Genomic DNA, 25,462 nt, shown 5'->3' with positions numbered 1-25,462 from the left:
GTGTGAAATAACCACAGCAGCAAAATAATGCGATGTTGTTGAAAAGAAATCCATCTTTAAAAATAGAATCATGTCAAATCTCTCCATGAAAAAATAAAGGAGGAATACTATAAAAATCCACTAGAAGGAGCTAGTACTGTGCTAATTTAGAAAAAGTAAGGTCATTTACTGATATCATTGGCTTAACGGGCAAATAATTTCTTTGCCATCGAGAAAAATTAGATTTATATTTTCATCCATTACTTTATTTTTAATTTCATAATCTAATAAAGGAAATCTAAAGTAGTCAGTGACATGCTACATATCTTTAACAAGGAATTAAGTCAACTTTCTATTTTGGTTCAGCATTTTCCCCCCTTTGCAAAATGCATTCTATTACAAATATTGTAAATAATGTTGTAACTAGCAGTCATATATTCTGTGTTGCAAAAAAGGAACAATCTACTAGATGATAAAAAACTAGATACCCTGAAACAGCTACTCTCTTTGATGAGATATACAGTTAAATTTCTACTTCGTGAAAATCTAGAGCAGATTCACTACCGCAATTAAACTCCCTTTCCACTCTACTGACAGACATAGACAGCGCTGTCCCACAACCCAACTAAACAAAGACAGTTTTATGTAAACAAATAGTATCACTAAATCCGTCCCTAAACATTCTAACAAGAGGAGATCTGATGGTAGAACTACATTGAGTATAACCTTTGCTTCTGAATAGTGTACCTACCCTTGTTTTCCTATTAACAAAAAATATACAATGCACTAACAATTTGCGGAAGATTAATTCAATTTAAAAAAGGATCATCTAAATTTTACTACTGGTTCAGCATGACAAAACAAATACAAAAGTAGAAAAGCAAAATATATACACCTATTTTTTGCATGCTAGTCAGGAAAATTTACTTCTTGTCATGAACACTTACTGGCCTGCAGTTGTTTTTCTCTGGCCTGCATATCAGCAAGAATTTGTTTGAAATGGCTGGTGAAAGCAGCAAGGTCAGCATCCAGAAACACCGGTCCTTGTTCTTTCTCTTTGAGCGCTTGACTTCGAGCCTTCAGCCGTTCAATTTGAGGCTGAAGGGTTGACATTCGGATGATTTCGTCCTGCATTTTTGAATAAAAACCATGAAGGAAAAGTTGTCCGACAAATAGAATCACTAGCGACATGAAATCATTGCTATTTCAAAGCACATTACACAACTGTTTTTCTTCCAACTACATCAATTACAGTAAGAACAAATTCAACATTTTTAATAATTTCTCAGAAATTAATACCTCTGCTCCCAATATGATGCTCTTATCATTCTTTAAACACACTTGCACATGATATTCTCATGTTAGTAGTCTAATGCTCAAAGAAAATGAGATAGAATGTACATTAAATATGAATTGATGCATGGTGATTTCTAGCAGCCCCACAGTAACATATTACAGGTTGGGGTTATGCTATCATACCTTCAGGAGACCTTGTAAACACTGTGACATTTGCAACTACTAAGTCAAAAGAAATGAGGAAAGCAAGCCAAATGTACAGTTCATAGTAGGTAAAAGAAGCTTTCTGCAAGAAAACAGAGAACCCCTGTAAGCACAATGCCAGCTTGGAAATGACTGAAAACAGACGTAGTGGCATAGATCAAAATTTGGGATTTGAACAGTTTGCAGTTTGAGAGTTTCTAGAGCCAGAATCAAACTTCTACAAGTATGTCATGCAATTTATAATTCCTTACTACATCTCAATAGATTTCTGTCAAACAATATTAGCTTGTAACTAATCTCCACCCACAGAGTTGCCTACAGAAAGAGAGAAGCACATTTCTGTGATGATGCAGCACATAAATGAAAACATTTAGGGAGAATAATAAGTAAAATTGTGTGACTGTTTCAGTACAACTACTGTAATTAGGAAAGAAGAATATTTTTCCATTCAACTACACAATCCATCTTGCATTAAGGTGCAGGGTGTGTAACAAGTAAAACAGTCTGCAATGGCAGAGTTTTGTACTTGACCTTGAAGACCATTTTATGGCCCAGATCCTTATGACAGAGGTTATGAGCAACAGTTTCTGAATGAAGAACAAAAGACACAGATTCTTACAGGGGAAAACAAGGAAAAAGAGTTTAGTTCCCTAGCTTTAGGTATTTAAGTATCTTAATAACACAATATTTGGAGCAGAGTTTTAAATATCCATATTCTAGGTTCCATTGCCTATTTATTTCTTTACCAGTCTTTCCCTTAATAAATATTTTCAATAATTACCTTGTAAAGATAAAGAATATTTTTTTCACTTTTATATTGAAATAGCGTAGGTCACAATCTGGCCCACTGCTAGAACACCTATGAAGTACACTATCTTAAAAATCTTGAAGAAAAATCTCTAACCTTGCATTTTTCCAACTGAGTTTTTACTACAGCAGGATCTGTGGCTGGTGTGGGTTGTGCTTTCAGCCAGTTTTCTGCAGTAATTGCTGTGTGCTCCAGTTGCTGCAGCTGGGAGTAGAAGTCAATGATGTTGTTTTGGTACTCCAGCCATGCCAGTCTTTCACTCAACAACTGACAGAACTCAATCCAGCGGCTCTTCAGCTGCTCTGAGGCTTGTCTAATGTTGTCAGCGTTCAGACCCTCTAGAAAGAAAAGATTTAGTGACTTATTTATCTTTAAGCATCAAACAAAGAAAAGTAAGAAGTAAAATAATGTAACAATTCAATTTCTGTACTTGAGAGCACATAAATCTGGTTAATGATTTAATGATATCAAATACAGTCCTGAACATACATATGTTACACATCGGTGGAGAAAGCACTTAAAAAATATTTTAAGGTGCTGCCAGGGTACATTTGTTGCTATAGGAATGAGTTATAAAGTGCATTAAAGTACAAGAAAGGGAATAAAGCAGAAAGTAGAGATACAATACATAAACCTAATTATAACTGCCATAAGAAATAAGAAAAAGCCTGACAGCTGGATTTTGAAAACCATGTCTGGACTGTAATTAAATTTTAATGTACAAGACCGAAGTTGGGTTCTTTTGCTTGTTTGTTCTTTTAATAAATGGGGACTGTTATTCTGCAGTTATTTTACATTTCTGGCAATTCAACCCTTATGTTTTGCATTACATTTTGTTTTAGAAACATGATAAGCACCAAGGAATAAATACATGATCTGATCAAACCTACATGTAGGCCAGTCCTGCATGTCCAACAAGGGCTATCAGTAGATATTAAGCAAGGACTGAGAGCTAAGAAATCATAGGTGACCCTTCTCTATGATAATTTTCAGACAGGGTTTGGCTTCTCTATTATAGTTTGCATATCTCTGTCAATTGCTCAATAGTCATGCGTAAATATAAGTTCCTAAAAGAAAACTGACCTCAGTTATTAGAGACAATGTTATTAGATAGAATTATTTAGAGGCAAAAGAGCTCTATATGCTCTGCAAAGAAAGTACCTCAATGCATGTCAAAGATAGAGGGTCTTGAAATAACATAATTTATAATTCTTCCAAAACTTGAACTCAGGATGAGTTCAACATAATATTAACTTAAGCATCTCATTTCTTTTTCAGAGGAACTTTAAATGTCATCCCTAACCTTTTTTACTGTCATGGTATCTAATAACATGTACAGAAATAGGACTAATATTGATTTCAAAATTAATAAATTTCCCAATCCAGTAACGCTTTACGTTTAAGAATATTTTTAATAAAATCATAACTTAGTCATACACTAGTTAACCCGAGGCTATGTTTTTTATCAAAATAATCTAATTTAAGGTGTTTTCAATTTCCCAAAAACAAATTTAAAAGCAAATGAGACAAAAGTGTTCCGTGCTATATTTCCATGATTTTTGATATGCTATCAGTGTGGTTTCTCTTGTTTGCAAGCTGTACACCCAATCTGCAGGAAAATTTCTTTATTAGGGATTAAAAAATAGTAAAGTTTATGGGCAACTTCTGAAGGTAGTACTCTATTTCCTATGTCCTATTTAAAGATTATGCCTTAAATAAAGAAAAAAAATACTGGAAATTTATTACAAGACAAATTTCTAAGGAATTACTATAATGCATGCTATCTGGTAAACTGCAATATATGATAATCTGGGATCATGTCTATTGCAGAGCACCATAGTTCTGCAGCAAATTCTAGTCTGGATTCAACGTAGTGGTATTCCATTCAGAGTCACTCGGAAACAGCTCACCTGGAAACAGACTGAGCTGCACCTGATAGCAGTTCCCTGGACATGTTCTACCTCTAGGATGTTGTCCGAGCCAAGCAAATTGTACATGATTTCAAAATGTACAAGTAAAATCGTGGAAAGATAGGAAGCCTGATACTACTGGGAGATAAATGCAACTGTGATGGTTGGAGTGGCTATACATATACATTAAAATCCAGAAACTGGACAGTACATTTTAAAGGGTGAGTAAGGGTATAGAATGAACTTTAAAACATGAAGGGGTAAATATTGTTTTGATACATCCTAATAAAATCCAACAGTGATCTGTTGTTTTGTGCATGTGTGTTTGCATCTGGAGATGCAGTACGCACAACTACATCTTCTTGTAGTGCTGTGCCTAATGAACAAAAAGCAGCATAAACTTGATTGGCATAGCATGTCTGAGTAACAATAATCAAAGATGACCAGGCACATACATACTGAATCTTATCCATAGCAAGAATAAACACATATATAGAATATGACCCTTTAACTATGCTACATTTCAAGAATTGATTCTGTGACTTCAGTTATATAAATGCTGCATATACGTTACAGACAGCAGATATCTTTGCTGCTGTGTTCTCCGAACCTCTGAACCTGGAAGATACTGTATACTTATGTATAATTATGGTAGCGTAGATATAAAAATATCACTTCTATGTTTGCCTCCTCTCCTCTCTTTTCAGTTGCCACGGTCTCTGAAGTACCCTGAGGCAACGTTGTTATTACCAGAGGAAGTGCAGTCATGGATTCTACTTAGATAGTAATATTTTTCACTGAAATATTTTCTTCAAGTATTCAGAGAAGACTTTATTTCAGATGAAAATGTAGATTCATTAGATCCTCTTTTCTTCTTTTCACTCATATATCCCTCTTAGCGTAAAATTTAAATGTGAAAACACCCAATATTATTCAATTTTCTTTAATTCTTTTCTTTCTTGTCTAAACTTTGAGTCTAAATGTGATTCCACAAGTGCACACATGAGAAAAAGAAATGCTTTTGCTTTTCATGTAACTGAAGTGGACAGTACAAGATTGGCGTGTGTAGAGCCATGCTTGGTAAAAGATTGCAGTGGTGCATCTCCATTAGACAACACAATATCCTACTGAAAGGAAGACCCATCTGAATATCTCCATAGGACACAATTTTAAAACTCTATTAATTCATAGCCTGCTCAGTTATCTCAATTTTTTTTTTACCAGATGTCAGTATGTTGTTTCCAGATGGATGCAAAAAAATGGCCATTACTTTCAGTTGAAATAATTTGGGCAAATTCATCAAAATTTTGCCTTATTTTGAAGAAAGTTAGTCCTCTGACTCATTGAAAATGACAAATTAATAACTACTTGAGTGTTTGATGCAATAAAGACATAATTTTAACATGTTTATTTGATCATTAAATTGGTGAAATCATTAATTGGAAACTTATTTCCATGGTATGTACTGATTTGTTCACTACCTTTAGCAAACACCAGCTGTCTAAATTGATGTTAACATCAATTTCCTTACTTTGCTTCACTCATGGCAGCTAGACATATCAAAATTTGACAAGCAGGTAAAGAAGCAATGTAAAACCCATTCTCTACTAAAACAATATTATTTTAGGAATAATGGTTGGTAATCTTTTCATGTTTCATAATCTAAAAGCTTCTGATATAACCAGTGAATAAATATACCGTATCCAGAGGAAACAGATCATTATCTGAAGTGTATCCATTAATTTTATTACCTTGTATACTGTGCATAACAAATTGAGTCTGGATATTTTTAATTGTGCAGCACCTTACATGCAAGTACTTTGGAACTGCCACTTAATATGAAGTATATCTCATTAAGTGCATTTATCTTTTGCTATGGTTCTATGATACAAAAATTTAATATTATCTGTGTTTTTATAGCTTGTGACTCATAAGCATACATGAAATGGTAACTCACAAGACAATATACTTTCTTCCATGGAACACTGGCACTTAACAAGTCTGTGTTTTATCACAACAAATTCATTTGAATCCACTTTAACACTGCCTATCAACATTCTCTGAATATCGATTTTGATGCCCAATTTATTTTATTCTAATCTACTGTAACAGTCGTGTCCACTTGAACTGCTGACTTATTTCGTTCATGCATCAACAACTTCATAATTCTATTTTAGAAAAGAATTTAGAAAAGAAAAACAGAATAGAATTTTTCTTAGAAACACTGCTAAACAGAACAGGTAAGTTTTCATTGATTGTAATCATAAGTCTTTAAAAGCATGGGCAAGGAGAGTCAGAGCATAGCCCTTGTAGAAGATGGGTAGTTGGGTAAAGAATCATCCACCAAAAGCATCAATGATTTCCCCTGTGATGGGAAGACTCCTTCAAATGGTATTATCCAGATACACTGCTTATAAACACAAGAAGAGTTGTACTGTGTGAGATGGCCATTCTCTCTATTTCTGAGAATGGTTGAAAGCATTTATGTAGAGGCAAGAATAGCACCTTGTATAAATACACTTCCCCAGCATATTTTCCTCTGTGCTAAGGAGCAAATGAATGGTACCTTAAACAAACCCATCCAATTCTCTACAGAATTTGAATCCTAACCCAGGAAAATAAATACAGATAATGCAATAATAAAATTCACCACTGTTCTGAACTCTCTCTTATAATCTACTACAGGTCTTAATCTTTTTATGCTCTTCATCTTTTACATTCAGAATCTTGTTTATGAACAAATAGGAAGCACATCTTATACGTAGGTAAAGCTAACAATTTAGTGGTAGCAATAATTCGAATATTAAGTGTCTAATAATTATTAGTCCAGATCTAATTGATACACATTAAGTAAAAAATAACAATGCAGTTAATTTTTTTATTACTTTACTTCACGTCTGATTCATGCCTTAAATCTGTTCGTCTGTTTCTCTTGTGTAGTCTTTTAATTACAGATTACACTCTAAATACATGACAATCATCAGTTGCATCACTGACTGGCTTCCTTAAAGAAAGTACCATGCAGAAAAATGATGGAAACATCTTTATTTGTGATTTGTAAATCATGATAGTTTAAAAAGTGTTTCACTCAAGATTACATAGTACACCTTCCCTCCACTAGATGTTAAACTATGTGTCTCCCACAAAACCATAAGGGCACATTAATTCCAACTCCTTCCCATGTTATGGAGAAGAGTTCCATCATTAGAAGAGCAAGGTCTGTAGCAAAGACAATCTGCTCTCTTTAACCTTATTTTCAAGACTCAGCTAAACATTTCTATGCAATATCTTTTCCTCTTGTTCTTGGTGAATCCAGAAATCAACAATAACAAAAAATAACAGATAAAGACTATTAATGTCCACAAGCCACACAAAGACTGAAGAAACTTAGTTGAATTACTGTGAAAAATGTAAAGCTGCATAAATTTATTACAGTTTGAGATATAGGTTTAACTTTTTCTTCAATATAAATTTAGAGATAATCCCATTAACAGCAACTGCATTAGTTCATAATGATTTGGATGAAAAAACAAACAGAAAATCTGTTGCATTTAAAAATACAAAGACTGAGCAAGGCAGTTAAGTTCCTTTACACTCAAAGTGTCAACTGTGAACATTTAGCAAGATATTACATTTGCAAATTATTGGATAAAATCATCTTACAGTTCTCCTCAACCATGTTAATTATTTAATTCTACTCTCTACTGTTCCCACTTGGTGGTGATTACCAAATTATCTAACCATTTCATACACTATTTTTCAAATTGCCTTTGCAGCAGAAAGTCCCATGAATATTTTAGGCTTCAAGTTCAGATGAACTGTTTCTCTTTTCAAAGGAATTGTTTCTTCCCTGAAACCATAACAAAAAATGATCTTAATTCTCACAGGCAACTAACTTGTCATCCTTGATAGAATATTCTTACTACCAAGACTACCTCAATATGTAACATGACACAGAGCTCAGAGTAGCTGACAGGAAATAGATAAAGCTATGCTGGCTTAACTAGTCTACTCTGTGCTTGCAGCCCAACCTGAAGATGCAACTCCTAAATAAAGATGTGATTTGGGTGATACTGGAAATATTTATATGCACACCTAGCCACAGCTGAGATCATAACATCTATAAATGATGAATAAGCATGCTGCCATGGGCTGCAGGAAAGAAGAAAAAAAAAAATAAAAAAAAGAAAGAGAACTTTGAATTAAAACCGTAGGAGACTATTTAAGACAGAATGCTAATCTACTTGATACTAGATATGGTGGGTAGTTCAGTACCAGAAAAGTAATATATAACGTGCCAGTGAGTTCTGCAACCTAAACCAAAATTATTCACCAGAAAGTACTATATAATCTAAAGAAATTGAAGCTGGAATCCTTGAGGCGCAAGTCTGCATTTGGCCAAAGGAAGAGTGGGGTGCAGTTAAATGCATCCTAAATGGATTTCTCCTAAAATAACAACCTTGATGTGGCAGCATGCACATTTAAATACTGCCTTAAAAGTCCTGTACAACCAGCTCTTCCAGGCAGAAAACCCGTCCAAAAAAATTTTACAGGATCACTTTTTATGTTATCAGCACAGAAAACTGCCCAAATGAATTCAGAGAGCCTAGGAAGGGAACCCTTGCAACAGTTGTTACAATAAAGATAAATAAATATTCCCCACACATTAAATACAGTCACTCTAAAAATATTACGTTCTCATATTTAAGGAAGATCATCTTAGGATTCCATCAAATTTGTTTAGCTGAGCCAGCTATTACCTCAAACTCAAATTCTTTGTTCCTCATTATAGCAATATTATATAAAATATATGCTCTGAAGCTCAGTGCTTTCAACATCTGCACTTCTGGTAATCATATCAGTATGATAGATGTTGGCCTCTGTTTAATATTTTATTGCAAAATATAGACATTCTTTAGTATCAGGGACAATGGCATGACTTACAATTTTACTTGCATCTATCTTTATTTTCTTCTTTTTTCCTTAAAAATATCTAAAAGTTCAAAAGAGTGCCATAAAAGAACAATTTTTTTCAAAAGTCAATAATAAAAGTAAAAAACTTACAACTAATTTTCTTTTTCAAGAGTTGTATAAACTTTGACATTTATTATCTTTAAAAAGCTAAATGCCAAGAATCTCTTCCAAAACCCAATAAACTCTTACATTTCCATGATAGAGAACATTGCAGAAGTGTATATATTACAAAACATACATTGTATATTATAAGTCAGAAAGCACTTTTCTCCAACTGTTCAGAGTAATGCCTTCAGAGCTTTCTAACTCAGATGAGTTGAGGTACCTCCAAAAGCATAGCATACTCAGAAGATAAGATTACAATTTAAGTCACTTTGGAGAACAGATTGGTAACAGAGTTCATTGCTGTGAACACATTTTACACACATTTCTTTTCATGGTATTAAACTGATAAGATTTTTTTTCTCTTTTCTAATTAGCAGGTTTAACATTCGGAAATAATAAAAGAAATATAAGGTAATATTACTTTACTGTTCCATTTAGACAGTATTTGCTAATATAATTCTTGTGATAAATATGAACTTGTGCATTTATACAATCCCTAAGAAGATTATCTAAATCAACTCCCATATAATTACCATTCACCATCTGTTCCACCAGGGCCTCAGCCGATCTGCTGGCATCTTGCAGTTTTCTGTACTTCTCAGGCTTTTCTCGCTGGATGGCCTAATGCATGACAGGAAAGGTGAGTATTTCAACAGAGGGATTTTGAAGAAGAAAGTAATTAATCTCAGGAATGTCTTCTGATTTCTTGAGAACATTTAACCTATCATTAGGCCTTGCCAGCCTCCTGATTTGTAATGAAAGCAAATACCAGAGACCATCAGGAAGGGACTTAGTTATGAAGTCAAGTATATAAACTGAGAATCAGAACACAAAATCATATACATCAAATGACAAATTTATACGTCAATATTTTACAGACAAATAGAAGACACTCAAATTAAGAGCTATTCAAAGCCCAATATTTCAGAATAAAAAATTTCCTTGTTGAGTAATAGATTTGCTCATTTCTCATGTGATTTCTACTGATACCAGCAAGAATTTAGCATGCTAACCAAATCACAGTGCTTCATAACACAGTACAGTATTGAACTGAGATACCATTTGATTGCTTACTTTACTTCTTTAATTGTTAAAAACCCATGTAAGATGCATATCAAATTAAATATCTAACATATATATGAACATATGTAGCAGACATCCATATATGAGCTACTAAGTAAGAATGAGAATTATTGTCAGAATTAACACAGGCTTCTAGTTATATACAGTATCTAATACTTTCAATTTACCTTTGTACATTCAAAAATTTCTCAGCCACATTCAGGCACCATGCAGGCTAGCTGGTAATTGATGGTGAAGGCCGGCTCCTGAATTTTCAGGGAAATCTAAGGTGATCTAAGGTAGGAATCTAAGTTTCTAATTTCATTTTGGGTCAGTAGCCATACAGATGGAAGGCAAAATAATTTTAGACCTGACACCCCGCTGCATTGTTTCATAATTAACATCATGAAGTCATTCCACTGATTTTAAAGTAATTTAATTCTATAATTTAAGTGTGGTTTAGAAGCTCTAGATCAGAAGCCCAAAGAAGCAGCATAGGGTCACAGTTTAATAACAAAAATAAAACTAAGTATACATCTACCAGATATCCTGACCAACAGTATGCAATAAATCAGAGTTTCTCACTTTATCACAGTAGATACACACATACAAAAGGATATGCTACCGAAAATCCTACATGACGTGTATGGGAAAGTAACTCACAACCCTGGCCTTGGCTTCTCAGTCTGGCTGATCTCACTAGGCTTCCTGATCACGTTGTTTATTTCCATAGCAAAGGTGTATTCTGCATGACTTGAGTCTTTAGGTGAAAACATTCCTTACAACTGGAAATAAACCTCAAGTAAGTTTCTTAGGTGTCTCAGAACATATTCAGTAGAACAGTCTTAGACACTTACATCTGTAAATGTTATTTTTCAAATAGACTGCTATGCTTAGGTGGAAGTAATATAAACACCTCTGAATAAACTCTCTTAAAATAGCTTTTAAAGTGTGATACTTAAAACATCTTCAGTTTAATAAGCAGCAGCTCCCTGGAAGACTTTCCTAGGTAAGGAGACACGCTTTAAGGAGAAATTTTCAGTCAAATTCACACATTTCCACAGCCTACTTAAAACTGCCATTCACTTGTGTATATATAAATAGTTATACAGCAGATTTCTAACAATATGTCAAAGTTAACTATCATACACTTTCAATAAAGTGACTTTGTATAAATAGAATATGTAATGAAAAGATGCTTAGGGAAAACTAAAGATGGAAATATTTTGGATTTTATAAACATATCTTCAATATACACATAGACTATAACAATAGATTATGAAGTTTAATTCCAATAAGTTAAAGATGACTGTATTACTTATTTATAAATTTTATACGTCAGTAATATCTTAGAATCATAGAATCATAGGATGATAGAATCACCCAGTCGGAAAAGACCTCTTGGATCATCAAGTCCAACCATTTCTACCTGCCACTAGAACATGTCCCCAAGCATCTCCTCTACCCATCTTTTAAATACCTCCAGGGATGGTGACTCAAACACCTCCCTGGGCAGTGTGTTCCAGTGCCCAATGGTCCCTTCTGTGAAAATTTTTTCCTGATATCCAGTCTGAACCGACCCCAGCACAGTTTGAGGCCATTTCCCCTTGTGCTATCCCCTGTCACTTGGGAGAATCATAGAATCACAGAATCATCAGGTTGGAAGAGACTCACCGGATCATCAAGTCCAACCATTCCTATCAAACACTAAACCATGCCCCTTAGCACCTCGTCCACCCATGCCTTAAACACCTCCAGGGAAGGTGACTCAACCACCTCCCTGCGCAGCCTGTTCCAGTGCCCAATGACCCTTTCTGTGAAATATTTTTTTCTAATGTTCAGCCTAAACCTCCCCTGGTGGAGCTTGAGGCCATTCCCTCTTGTCCTGTCCCCTGTCACTTGGGAGAAGAGGACAGCACCCTCCTCTCCACAACCTCCTTTCAGGTAGTTGTAGAGAGCAGTAAGGTCTCCCCTCAGCCTCCTCTTCTCAAGGCTAAACAACCCTAGTACTGTCAGCCACTCCTCATAAGACTTGTTCTCCAGCCCCTTCACCAGCTTCATTGCTCTTCTCTGGACTCGTTCCAGAGCCTCAACATCCTTCTTGTGGTGAGGGGCCCAGAAATGAACACAGGATTCGAGCAGCGGTCTCACCAGTGCCGAGTACAGAGGGAGAATAACCTCCCTGGACCTGCTGGTCACACCGTTTCTGATACATGCCAAGATGCCATTGGCCTTCTTGGCCACCTGGGCACACTGCTGGCTCACGTTCAGTCGGCTGTCAACCAACACCCCCAGGTCCCTGTCCTCCAGGCAGCTTTCTAGACAGACTTCTCCTAGTCTGTAGCACTGCACAGGGTTGTTGTGCCCCAAGTGCAGGACCCGGCATTTGGCCTTGTTAAACCTCATGCCATTGGACTCAGCCCAGCAGTCCAGCCTGTTCAGATCCATTTGCAGAGCCTCCCTACCCTCCAGCAAATTGACATTTCCTCCCAGCTTAGTGTTGTCTGCAAACTTGCTAAGGGTGCACTCGATGCCTTCATCCAGGTCATTGATAAAGACATTGAACAGGGCTGGACCCAGCACTGAGCCCTGGGGAACCCCACTTGTCACTGGCCTCCAGCTGGTGTAAACTCCATTTCCCACCACTCTCTGGGCCCGGCCATCCAACCAGTTTTCCACCCAGGAGAGTGTGCGCCTGTCCAGGCCAGAGGCTGACAGTTTCCGAAGCAGAATGTGGTGAGAAACTGTGTCAAAGGCTTTACCGAAGTCCAAGAAGACCACATCCACAGCCTTTCCCTCATCCAGTCAGCGGGTCATCTTGTCATACAAGGCGATCAGGTTAGTTTGGCAAGACCTGCCTTTCATGAACCTGTGTTGACTGGGCCTGATCACCCGGTTCTCTTGCATGTGCTTCATGATAGCACTCAAGATCACTTGTTCCATGACTTTCCCTGGCACTGATGTCAGACTGACAGGCCTGTAGTTTCCTGGGTCCTCCCTCCGACCCTTCTTGTAAATGGGTGTAACATCAGCCAGCCTCCAGTCCAGTGGAACTTGTCCAGTCAGCCAGGAACGCTGGTAGATGATAGAAAGGGGTTTGGCAAGCACATCCGCCAGCTCACTCAATACTCTTGAGCTGATCCCATCTGGCCCCATGGACTTGTGAACGTCTAATTGGCCAAGCAAGTCCCTAACTATCTCCTCTTGGATCATGGCAGTTTTATTCTGCTCCTCTAGCTCCTGGGAATGTACACACAGGGAACAACTTTCTTTACTATTAAAGACTGAGGCAAAGAAGGCATTAAGTACCTCAGCCTGTCCTCATCCTTTATCACAGTTGTTCCCTGATAATAAAGACTGAATATTCTCCCTGGTCCTCCTCTTATTGTTAATGTATTTACAGAAAGATTTTATATTATCTTTCACAGAATTTTCCAGCCTGAGCTCTAGTTGGGCTTTAGCCCTCCTGATCTTTCCTCCGCATCATCTTACTTCTTTCCTGCAGTCCATGCAAGATGCCTGCCCCTTCTTCCAAAGCTCACAGACATTCCTCTTCTTGTTGATATCTACCCATATCTCTCTGCTGAACTAAGCTGGTTTTTTTCCCCAACAGCTTTTTTTTTTGGCACATGGGGGCAGCTTGCTCCTGTGCTGCCAGGATTTCCTTCTTGAAGAGCACCCAGCCCTCTTGGGCTCTCTTGCCCTTAAGGACTGTCTCCCATGGGAGTTTATCAACCAGCCTTCTGAACAGTCCAAAGTCTGCCCTCTGGAAGTTTAAGGTGGCCATTCTACTAACCCCCCTCCTCACCTCACGTGGAACTGAGAATTCTACCATCTCATGATTGCATTGCCCCAGGCATCCTCCAGCTGTCACATCTCCCGCGAGGCCTTTTCTGTTCACAAACAGCAAGTCCAGGAGGGTGTCTGCCCTTTTCGGTTCACTCACCAGTTGTGTGAGATGGTTGTCTTCCACACAGTCCAGAAACTTTCTAGACTGCTTCCTCTCTGCTGTATTGTACTTCCAGCAGACATCTAGTAGATTAAAGTCTCCCACAAGGACAAGAGCTAGCGATCTTGAGACTTCTCCCAGTTGTTTGTAGAAAAGCTCGTCAGCTTCTTCCTCTTGGCTGGGTGGTCTGTAACAGACTCCCATCACAATATCTGCCTTCTTGTGGGCTCCTTTGATTTTTACCCACAGACACTCAATCCTGTCATCACCATAATCGAGCTCGAGGGTATCAAAGCACTCTCTAACACAGACAGCTATCCCACCACCTCTGCTACCTTTCCTATCCCCCTGAGGGGTTTATATCCCACCATAGCTGCACTCCAGTTATATGAGTCAACCCACCACGTTTCTGTGATGGCAACTATGTCATAGTCTCCTTGCCCTACAACAGCTTCCAGTTCCTCCTGTTTATTGCCCATGCTGCATTGGTGCAGACGCAGTTGGGTTATTAATGCCATGGCTCTCATAAAGGGAATAGTCTTCATTCCCAGATGACTGGTCCTTAGATTATCTAACCCATCAGTGTCAATTACATCTTTTCCATCATGAGATATATTCACCCCCACTCGCACTGGGTTGATATACTGGAGGTCATTGCCAGTATACCATCTCTCAGGCACTGAAGTGCCATTTGCCGGCTCACTCCTGTTTAGCCTGGCTTCACCCCCGCTCCCCTGGGTGGCTGCATTTGCCCACTGAGATTCTGTCTGGGTGGCTGCATCAGTCCTGGCTGGTGCAGCACCTGGAGCAGTCTTAATTTTCTGCCAGGTGGCCACAATGGTCCTTGGTCCCTTCTGACCAGCCTCCAGCCCCTCTCTTTGCCCTGCCCACTCAAACTGCTCTGTTTTTCTAACACTCCCCGCACTTACCTAACACACCCCGCACTTACCTAACATGCCATGCTCCTGTCTGCCACCCTCCTGTTCATGGTGCTCCCTAGGGGCTGTTTAAATCTCCCCCAGCAGCATCTGGGACCATCCCCCTATATCAGGCACCACGTGGAAGCTGCTGGGTGTCAAAAGCCAGGAGCCACCCACCCTGATCTGGCAAGTGCCCCACTGCTACAGGCTGTCACTCTACTGCAGTACTCGCCATCCTGCTGATGGATGTCACTGAAAGAGCCACTAACATTCCACTGCACAATTTAAATATTGTCTAAATTTTTTTAAAAAAGTCTGTGGAGTTTCTACATTTCTTATAGAATCTTAGTTAATACTACTCTGTCTACAATCCCAAGTATAATTAACATGAGTCTAACTACAGAGAACACAAAGGAATCATAAAACCACTAAAATATACTGAAAACAATTTTACTCTGTAATGCCAGATGCGTAATTATTATGAGTGCATCTGTAGTGAGCATGAAAGAATCATACCCTCCTCAACCCAAAAAAGAGGGCAAAATCAGCTTTCTGAAATATAAAAATGATATAATATTGAAACCAACGGCAGTGAATGCTTCGGTGCCCAGTAATGAATTGTATCCTGAAAAAAGGTGATAAATGTCCACCTGTGTCCTGAAAGATTCAAGTTTCCAGGTCCTGACAAAAAAATAAGTACTATATGCAAATCCTACAGTACACATCAAAATTTCTATCTATTACTTTCCTCCATTAATTTTTGTGTGATTAGCATCTATTATAAAAATGAAGGTCTAACACTGGTTACAGGAAGACATACACTTACACATAGAAAACACAACGCTAGCCAAAGGAGAAAAGACTATCCTCTTGGTCCCCATATGAAGACAAATTACCTGATCTGGGGAGAAAGAAGAAAATTCCCCCTAGTTACATCATAATACAGATCACATAGTCTTGCTATTTGTTTGTACTCACTGCTGTTTTTATCCTGAAAGCTGCAAACTGTGTTTTAGATTTTTAAGCCTTGCAAGAGCAGGATTTCCACAGTCACATGTAATGTGTCTAGAAACAGTTTATGAGTCCTGTAACTGCTCTTAGTTACCTCTTTGGCTTTGTCTGTTCATTTACTCCTTAAGAGCCTTAAGGCTCTAGATTCAGATTCATTTGTGACAGAATTAGGGTGGGATAAGTTCGAAGAGGCTTATGAAGTTCTGAAACTCAGATTCTGCACATCGTAATCAACATGGGTTTTTTGATGAAAAGTTGTGTTAGTTTCAAAGTCACTTCAAAATATTTTCAAACATATAACTTTCCCTTTTTATACTCCATTTTTTTTCTACAAAAGATTTTTTAAAAAAAAATAACCAATATGAGAAAAAAAAAAGGTTACACTTATAGGCTTTCATCCAGTCAAGGATTAATTCTCTTTAGGACTATTTTGTACCAATCAATGCAAATGTAGACTAGCCTTGTTTTAATTGATTGTATAACACCAAAAATTCATCTTTAGCTAAATGTCAGTTGAAGGTGAGGAGGCTATTTTCACAATGCTGAGTATTCTATTTGACCCCAAGATTTCACTTGGCAGTTAATGACGTAATAGCCTAAAAAACACTGATAGTCCAAGGAATTTGAAATTTTTTCATATCAAGTCAACATCACACTTTTAGATCTCTATGAAAGGATGCATGGTAGCAGTACTCCCTGATATCCTGTGACTCTGACCATTTACCCTCAAGGGCAGGAGATGGCAACATTATCATCACTGGCTCTGACAGTGAGTCAGCTTTCAAATATCCAGGCCTAGGAGAGCATGTCTGAAAAAGGTCACTAAAATAAAATGAACAAATGAGAACAGGGCTTTTGAGAATGCCAAGAGAACAAATTTAATTGTCTAGGATATCTGACATTTACCCTTAGAACTGTTTCTTATATGTTTACCTATGATTCTGAATTCCCAGCTGCTGTTTCTTGGCTAACCAAAACCTCTTTCAAGGAGTTTTATTCCCAGTTGACTGATGCAGTCTCTCAAATCTGACTTGTAACTAAGTGGGATTTTCTATCTAGCAAGTTTTATTTTTTTGCACCTCAACCTTCATATATTTCCACTTGTAATACTGATAACTCATTATACCTTAAGAAAAACAAAAAAAAGGCCTGAACCATTATTTGGTCTGTTTTTAGTAAAATATACATACTAATTGCAAAATATTAAATGTGACGCAGCATAACAATGTTTATGGCAATAATGTTTGGATTTCTTCATTATTTAGGAAGTGGTATGGTTATTCAATTTCTATATTATGGAATCCAGTCTCTTTGGCCAGGTAAGGCAAACATTCATGTTTTGGACAAGAGAAGGCCATAAATATTTTTGCTTCTCCCCAGACCTAGGAATGGACTTAGAGAGCATGTCTAATATATTCAGTCTACATAATATGTCTGCCAAAGGCTAATTTACTGCCGGTATCTGAAAAGCAGCTGGCTTAGCAAACAAAGCCAATGTATTTCATACAGCCTGCTCTTGGCTCCATCTCCCCAGGACCCCAAGTTGGGATGGGAGCAGGCTTTTGAACTTGATGAATCATCAATGATGGCAAAAGAGCTTTCCTTGTGGCTGTTGTTCCCAAAGTCTGCATCCCTCCATCATTCTGTGCTACACTATATGATAGCCAGTGAGAGCAAGATGGGACTTCCATATGCACATGTGCATGCTCGAATGCATGCACGTCTAAGCACCACACTGGAGTATGACTATGTATGTCAGTACAATACAACCTTCTTCAGTCATTACTTACACATGTTTTCCTTTTTGGCATTTCATCTTTTTTTAATACATCTTCAAGAACTTTACTGGAGATTATAACAAATTTAAACCCATACTATCTTATTTCCCATTGATTTGAGAGTCATTTTGAGGGCATTAGAAACAAAAAGCGTTAACAAGCAACAATGAAACTGCTCAAATCAATGAACTGGGCAGTATTTCCTGCTTTGGCTACTAGTTTTATGGATGGAGATGGAGACCAGACAAAAAACCAGTCAGGTCAGGACAAGCTGTAAAACTGAGTATTTAAAAATATATATATTTTTTTGGCTTTTTTAATAAGTGTGTACAAAGAATTCCATTAACTGACAACAATTCAACACAGAATACATGCAGTACTTGTCAAGTGCCATATTTCAGAGTTCTTTCTATTAAATTTGTAAATGTAATCAGAATGTTTTCTCCCTTAAAACATCTAGAAACTCCTACACATACCTTGATCTTCTCGATAAAATGTTTATTTTAAAAAACAGTGACACCGTGTGAAATAAAAACTGGTCATGATCTTTAAAAATACTAAGTAAGGACATATGTTCATTTCTCTTCCTTCTATTTAGACTTACTGGTTCATCTCAGATACAAAGCAGATGCTTTTTCCGCACTACTTCTCAGTAAAGAATCTGGAAATTGGTTTCATAACCATCCAGTTATTCGATTTCCAAGGAGGTCAAAGAAACATCTGAAATATCTCCTATTACCTGCAGTATCTTGAATTCAAACATACAATGCCCATGTACTGGTTAAATTCACATTTCTTTTCCCTCCCTCCCTCTTCCTCTAATATTATGTATGTTTTCACCAACCTAAATGAGATCTGAAGAAGTGCCCCAAGTAGTGGCCTTCCAGACCCAATGTTCTTCCTCAGCACCAACAAAGGCAAGGTAAGGCAAGAGCTGCTGGGAACTCCTGCTGGGACCAGAGGAGGGTTTGTGGTTCACCTACCTCCACCCCCTTTACTTGCAGCAATCACCACCTCCTCGGAAGCAAAGAAAGGAAAGAAGGAGGAAGGTGAACCATGGCTCCTGGATCCTTTAATGCTCTTATAACAAGTTAGAAACTGAAAATATGAGATATAATATCTTATTGGGTAGGGAAACCTGACAGTGCAGGTATCCAGTGCAACACATAGGCCAAGACAAGCTAATTTGCCATCTTTAAAACTGTAGTGTTCCTCAAAGTGGGAATACACGAAGAGGAGACAGGAGCATTTCCTTTTTTCTTCTTTTTTTTTTCATTTTACCTACAACCAAAATTGAAGCACTCAGAAAATTAAATGTATTTCTATTTATGTATTAGATTAACCCCATTACCCTGGTCTGGAAGCATTTGAACCCATCAAACTCTCTCTGTATATTTGATCCATTTTGCAAACATTTATATATATGAATATTTTACATAACATGAAGTGTTGCCACGAACTAACTTTAGGATATTACATTCTAATAGGTACTTACCAGCAATAGTATTATGACAACATTAAAAAATGAAAATTATTGCAAGAAAACTATGATTTAACATGAAATTTTACAATATGTATTTGCACTTATAAAATTTAGTATCATAGCTGATACAATCAATCTTATCATAGCTGATTTATGATGGGCAAACAGACAATGTGGAAAAAGCAGCCACAAAACTAACTTGATACAGTAACTTTGTTTTATCTGTTTGTGTGCTAGAAGTAGGTGTCACCATATATTTTAATGAAGTTTCATGATATACTATGACACCATAAGAGCTAATTATAAAAAGAATTCCCCTTTATCTTATAAAAAACCAGGCATTTTTTAATCTATTTACAATAACTAAAAATGGAAGAAAATTTGCAGTAGTTTATAGTTTTCAAGGGCTAAATTCAGAGTGTGTGAAACGTCTATACAAACACAGTTACTCCTTAAGCAGTGCGGAATCATTCATTTTGCCAAAAGTAGAAAAGAACCTTTTTTGATTACCACCACAGAGTAAAATTGCATGGCAGGTTGGACTAGATGACCTTTAAAGGTCTCTTCCAACTCAAATGATTCTATGATTCCATGAAAAAAAACCCCAAAAATGTAAAGATTGGTTATTTTCATGTATATTTTTCAGCACTGTAAAAAGAATTAGCTATAGAATTTCTATAGCGTGTACTAAAAGACAACACTTTTCAAATCCTTCAAATTATGCATATATAATGTCAAATTAAGCTGTTAGTATAGAATGATCGTGCATATTTAAGAGGTACTTTATAGTCTTTGTTTCAACTTTACTTAAAACTTTCCTGAGTCTGGAATACCTTAATTAAATATGAGTATATAATAATAATAATAATAATAATAATAATAATAATAATAATAATAATAATAATAATAAAAAAATCTCTTTATTCAGACAGGCTGCGTAGCACTTTTGGTGCCAAAATCTTAAATTCACAGAAACAGTGAGAACTTATTTAAACTTGGACTTTGAAAGCGCTTTGACAAGACAATACGAACTAACAGACATATAGAAGTATTTCTCCTACATTGACTCTTTCTCTGAGATCTGACAGATTGCCTTCTTTTCGATATATTGCAAACTCGGGACTCTGAAGCACTGCTTCTGAGCGGGTCATCCAGCTATGGAGCTCTGTTGTATCTGAGTCAAACCTAAGAGACAGAGAAATGCAATAAGACATTGTATTTCCACAAAGTTTCTAAAAATAAGATGGCAGTAAACATGTTTAACTGGTTATTTAAACAAGTGAATAAACAGCAATTTTTCTAAGCAAAAGACAGCTTTAAACTCCTCATATATCACTAGATAGTTCATATCGCTATTCACTCTAAAATTTGGAAACAGAAATACTTCTTCATTTTTAAGACCCTGATTTGACAGCTGAACAGATACAACAATTTTCACAATAAAGATTCTAATTTTTCAAGCTGATGTTTTTGGAAGACATGAAACAAGTGGCTCTCACAGTGAAGAAAGCGTACCACAAATCCTGTTGGCTTAGCTGAGGATGTAATGTGTATCTGGCTGACGAAATGCAGCCTTCACACCTGCAAGATTTCTGTCCCAGCTTGTGTTGACAATGTTATGAAGAAATTAAGAAGGAAATTTGACTGTTTGAAAGGATTTTCTTCCACTGGCTGGCATTTATTGTAGAATTTTAATGACTAATCAACATTAAATTATACTTTTCCTACACTTAAAACTTTGGAAACTGCAAATTAAGATCCCCAACTCTCTGTTTATACTTTTAGGCTAGTTTTATACTACACTCGTCTTCATTACGAACTGGATTCTTTCATCAGCTCCTTTAAAACTGATCTTAATTTTTGTTACCTATTCAGAAGGTAGCATCTCAAAATGAAGGTTATCATATGCAGATATTTAAATTGCTAACATGTACAATATTTTTTTTCAGTTGTGCCACACTGCATTCTTGGTTGCATTTCTTTATTGCACTGTATGTTCCAATATTTACATCTAGTTTGTAAGCGATTTTTCTTTTGCGATACAATGAAAGCAGTAGAACAGAAAGACCTAGAAAGAAGTAATTAGCTGTATCTCTCAGTTTGCTTTGTAAATACAGGTTGCATCATTTACATACAACTGAAAAGCTTCTAAAAACAAGAACTTGAATGATACTTATATCTTTTGAGGAAATAACTATTTTTTAGAAACATACTCCAAATATACAAGAGGTTAAATACAAGGGTATAACGTAATATCAGGTGCTACAGAAATACATATATACAGAAACAAAAACTGAATACATGAAACAGTTCCATGTTTGATCTAATAATTATGCCTCCCATTTTTTCCTTCTCCACTGTAATGTTTGTGACTCCATTTAACACAATGTGAAGGACTGACTAACAAATAATGAAAGCAGAAGAAAGAAGAATCAGACACTGCCTTAATCCCAGTCAAATACTCTATATTCAAATAATAAACTCTTAGGAAAAATGCTGGTAAAGCAAATCCCAGTAATTTTGTTTGAAAATTCATTAAAGGTGAAAAAAAATGATTGTGAATCAATCTTCATTTTATAGAGAATTACATATTCACAGATGGAAGACAAAAGAAACTTCCCAGATGGTTAGGGGATCTCTGTGCTCATAACAGATTCTAATCCTTGATATTGAACTACACTGTCACTTAAGAGCAAACTACTTCTGCTTTATTTTATTGTACTTCTTGAAACATAATGTTATCCTCTGTAATGTGTATAACTGTATATTTAATGTATATTATATATTTAATGACCACAAAACATCAATCATCTGAAAACAAAGAAGAGAAGTTTACCATTCCCTCAGTACTAAACTCCCTTGGCTGCAGGTAAAGCTGTATTGCTTCTGGTGTTCGATCTATTCTCAAGCTGCACCTAAGACCAACGAGAACCAACTTTCTGAAGAATAGCCTGGTATTAGCCTGGTATAGGATGGAAACTGAAAAAGCAAAATGTTTAGCAGTGATTGTTTCTTAACTGAAAGCATTTAGCCCTTGCCTCTGCAGCATCCTCCCTGGAATAGGAATGGAAGAATTTGGGACAGTTTTAATAGTACAACAAAACAATCAGGACACATCCCATGGCTCAGAGATTCTTCAGACAGTGGTAAGTACTAGCCACAGCAGACAGTGTCTTGACAGAGCTGATCTCAGATAACAGATTGCACTGTCACTTGCAGTTTCTTCTGGAGCTAAATATAACTCCAGAAGCAAAGCCTCCTGCCCCCCCGCAAAAGACTATAAAGAGAGGGCAGAAAAGGATTAAAAGACACTAAAGTTAATTTTAAGTGGCTTTTTGCAGCACATAAATATCCTTAACATAAGACATTCTTCTGTTGCCTTGAAAATAAAATATTCTCTTATGTTCCGCTTGTATAAAACCAGGAAATACAAGTAGAATAGAGCATTTAATCATTCTGCTGTCATGACTGGATGTTTCATTTCTGAGCACAGCTGCAGTTACAAACTGTATTAATTCTAGATTGATATTAAAGGATCAATACAGTCTTTAAATACCCTAAGTGTAACAATACTTTTGACATAAAAAGTAATGCAATATTGTCTTCCTGACCCAATAAAGTTGCGTACACGTAGACTTTATTAAAATAAATCTATGGAAGATACTAAAAAACTAAACCACTTCAGACAATTACTTTAAATAATTACCTTATTTAACATGCACATTAGCTTGCTCCCCATCTAAAAATTCCATCTGCAATAGAGGATTTATTCTTTGTGCAGTATTTAGTTTTTCCTTCTGCTGTTCCACAAGAGAGATACTATCTTTTACTGCTCTCGCTGCTTTCCCTCTACAGGGCAACACATATCAGCTGAGTTCAAACACAGCTTCTTTTTTTCTCCAGAGTATGTTGGAAAAAACATCTTGACATTTTCAATCCACGCTACTGAAATTTTCATGGAAGTCCCTCACAAATTGATTTTCTGGATTATACTAAACCGTATGTCCACTTCACATTCCCATTCAGAACTCTCTTGCTGATATTGCCACTTGTTCAAAAATGACTCTTTATTCTAGCTTTCCCTTCCTTTGCTGTATTAAATAAATGATAAACCTCACCTTTAAAGCATTTCACAATTTAATTGCATCTTGTTTTTCTCTTTCTGTGCATGGAATTTCTACCCCAAATAGCAGAGTCTGACGCTCAAGTCCTACAACCCCTCTATCTAATCACACTTCTGATAAAAAAACCACTAAGTAATAGCAAGTGTTATTTTATTAATATTTCATGATAAAAACAGATGTAATTTTATTAATAATCAAAGAGCTTTCTGACTATAATACAATATACCTTATAAAGATCTACAGTTATTACAGTTAACAACATCTAGCAAAAGGCAATGTTATATTTTAAACTCATAATTTTGTCTTTTCTTATTGCCACAGTAAGATGACGACAGTGAAGTAATGTGCATGCACAGACCTTCCACATACTTACACAAACAACTTGAAAGTTGTACAAGTTCATACAGGATCACAGGTTCATACAGGAGCACAAGTTGTGAAGTAATCTGCTGTCATGCTGTGACAGTATATTATCTTTATCTAAATTGAATTAATTTCATCTTGATATTGCTACCGCCTTACTGCTACCACATCTAGACAGTCATTTCAGGATTTCATTCTTTCCACAAATAGAAAATACCTCATAATTTCCTTTGCTCATTTGTTTTTTCCTTCCCTCTTCAAACAAAAGCATACTGGGCATGTTACCACTGTGTATGCTCGGCAAACGTAAGATCATTTACCTACACATTGATCTTGCAGGGAATGAAATAACTCTGATCCAAGAACCACACTACTGAACTACTGTATTTCCATGGCTGGTCTGAACTGCCCAGCTCACCAGCAGTCATCCCCAGCTTGTAGCTTGTTGTTGCCTAGACCATGTCAAAGAACAAGTTTAAAGTACATGATGCTGACTGGCAGATTTATTATGTGATTCCCTGCTATGTGCCTTCCCCCTCAATATTTGTAGCTGATCAGCTGTTAGTTAATAAATAGTAATGCTCCTGTCTCCTAATTCAACAGCTTTTTTGTTCTTAAAATATTTTTCCCTTCCTGTTTTTCTTTTATTTCAGTCTAAATGACACTTGTGAGCCTATTCACTCTATCCTTATAAACATTATGACCAGCATACCTCTGTAATGCCTACCAAGGCGTCAAAAAACCCCCCAACTTGATCAATCCCAAGTGTAAATATCCTTCAGAAACTTCACTAGTATATTCTTATTAGCCTCATATTTCTTCTTACACCAGCTATCAATCTTACCACCAGTAAGTTATGATTATAAACCATACGTTCCCCAGCCTGAGCTGGAGCTAATTCCTAGTAATTAGGAACCAGTAATTCCTGACTTGGATTTGCTGAAATTCTGATAGATCCACCACATTTCTCCTATGTACGGAAACCTCTTATGTCTAGGGCAAATGAAAATCTAGAGATTGTTTTAAAGTTTGTTCATTAACACCATTTGCCTTCAGAAAATGGCCAGTGGCTAGAGATGCAAAGCAGTTTTAAATCCAGTTATCATGTCTTTCAGTGAGTGTCAACTGGTACCACTCCTACTACACAGCAGGTAATTTCATACACCATATATGAAGAATATAGATTCTCAGTGTATTTGTCACTATGCCATTTGCATACATGATATGCCTTGCTTACAGGATAAAGGGTTAAAAAATAATAAGCACTAACAAGTTATAAAGTGCCCCTGCTTACAGACCTCAACATACTCATACTTCTTAGACTCTAAATGAAAATGCTTATAAATTATTCCTCCTGTAAACAACAAAAAATTATCCTGCTGTGATTTAGTTGCCTTATCCTTCCCTCTGACACTGGCTGCACAGCTACAGCACTGAAACCAAGGATCACCAGGAAAATTGAAGACATGGCTTTACTAGTTTTATATTTGCTAAGT

The 25,462-nt window shown here is 36.6% G+C and overlaps 1 protein-coding gene across 4 annotated transcripts in view; it reads right to left on the bottom strand.

The window, feature by feature from the left end:
• The window catches only part of DMD (dystrophin), a 1,224,073-nt gene that overhangs the window by 705,519 nt on the left and 493,092 nt on the right, over positions 1-25,462 (bottom strand). For all 4 annotated transcript variants that reach the window (XM_069873469.1, XM_069873460.1, XM_069873489.1 and 1 more), the window contains 4 exons: positions 20,541-20,664; positions 9,810-9,897; positions 2,384-2,625; positions 927-1,107 (listed from right to left, as the gene is read on the bottom strand). In XM_069873469.1, coding sequence (XP_069729570.1) covers positions 927-1,107; positions 2,384-2,625; positions 9,810-9,897; positions 20,541-20,664 — 635 coding nt within the window. The remainder of the gene's footprint in view (positions 1-926; positions 1,108-2,383; positions 2,626-9,809; positions 9,898-20,540; positions 20,665-25,462) is intronic.

This window comes from Phaenicophaeus curvirostris, chromosome 1 (genome assembly GCF_032191515.1).
Source record: "Phaenicophaeus curvirostris isolate KB17595 chromosome 1, BPBGC_Pcur_1.0, whole genome shotgun sequence".
Taxonomy (NCBI): Eukaryota; Metazoa; Chordata; class Aves; order Cuculiformes; family Cuculidae; genus Phaenicophaeus; species Phaenicophaeus curvirostris.
This window is presented reverse-complemented; position numbering and strand designations above follow the sequence as displayed.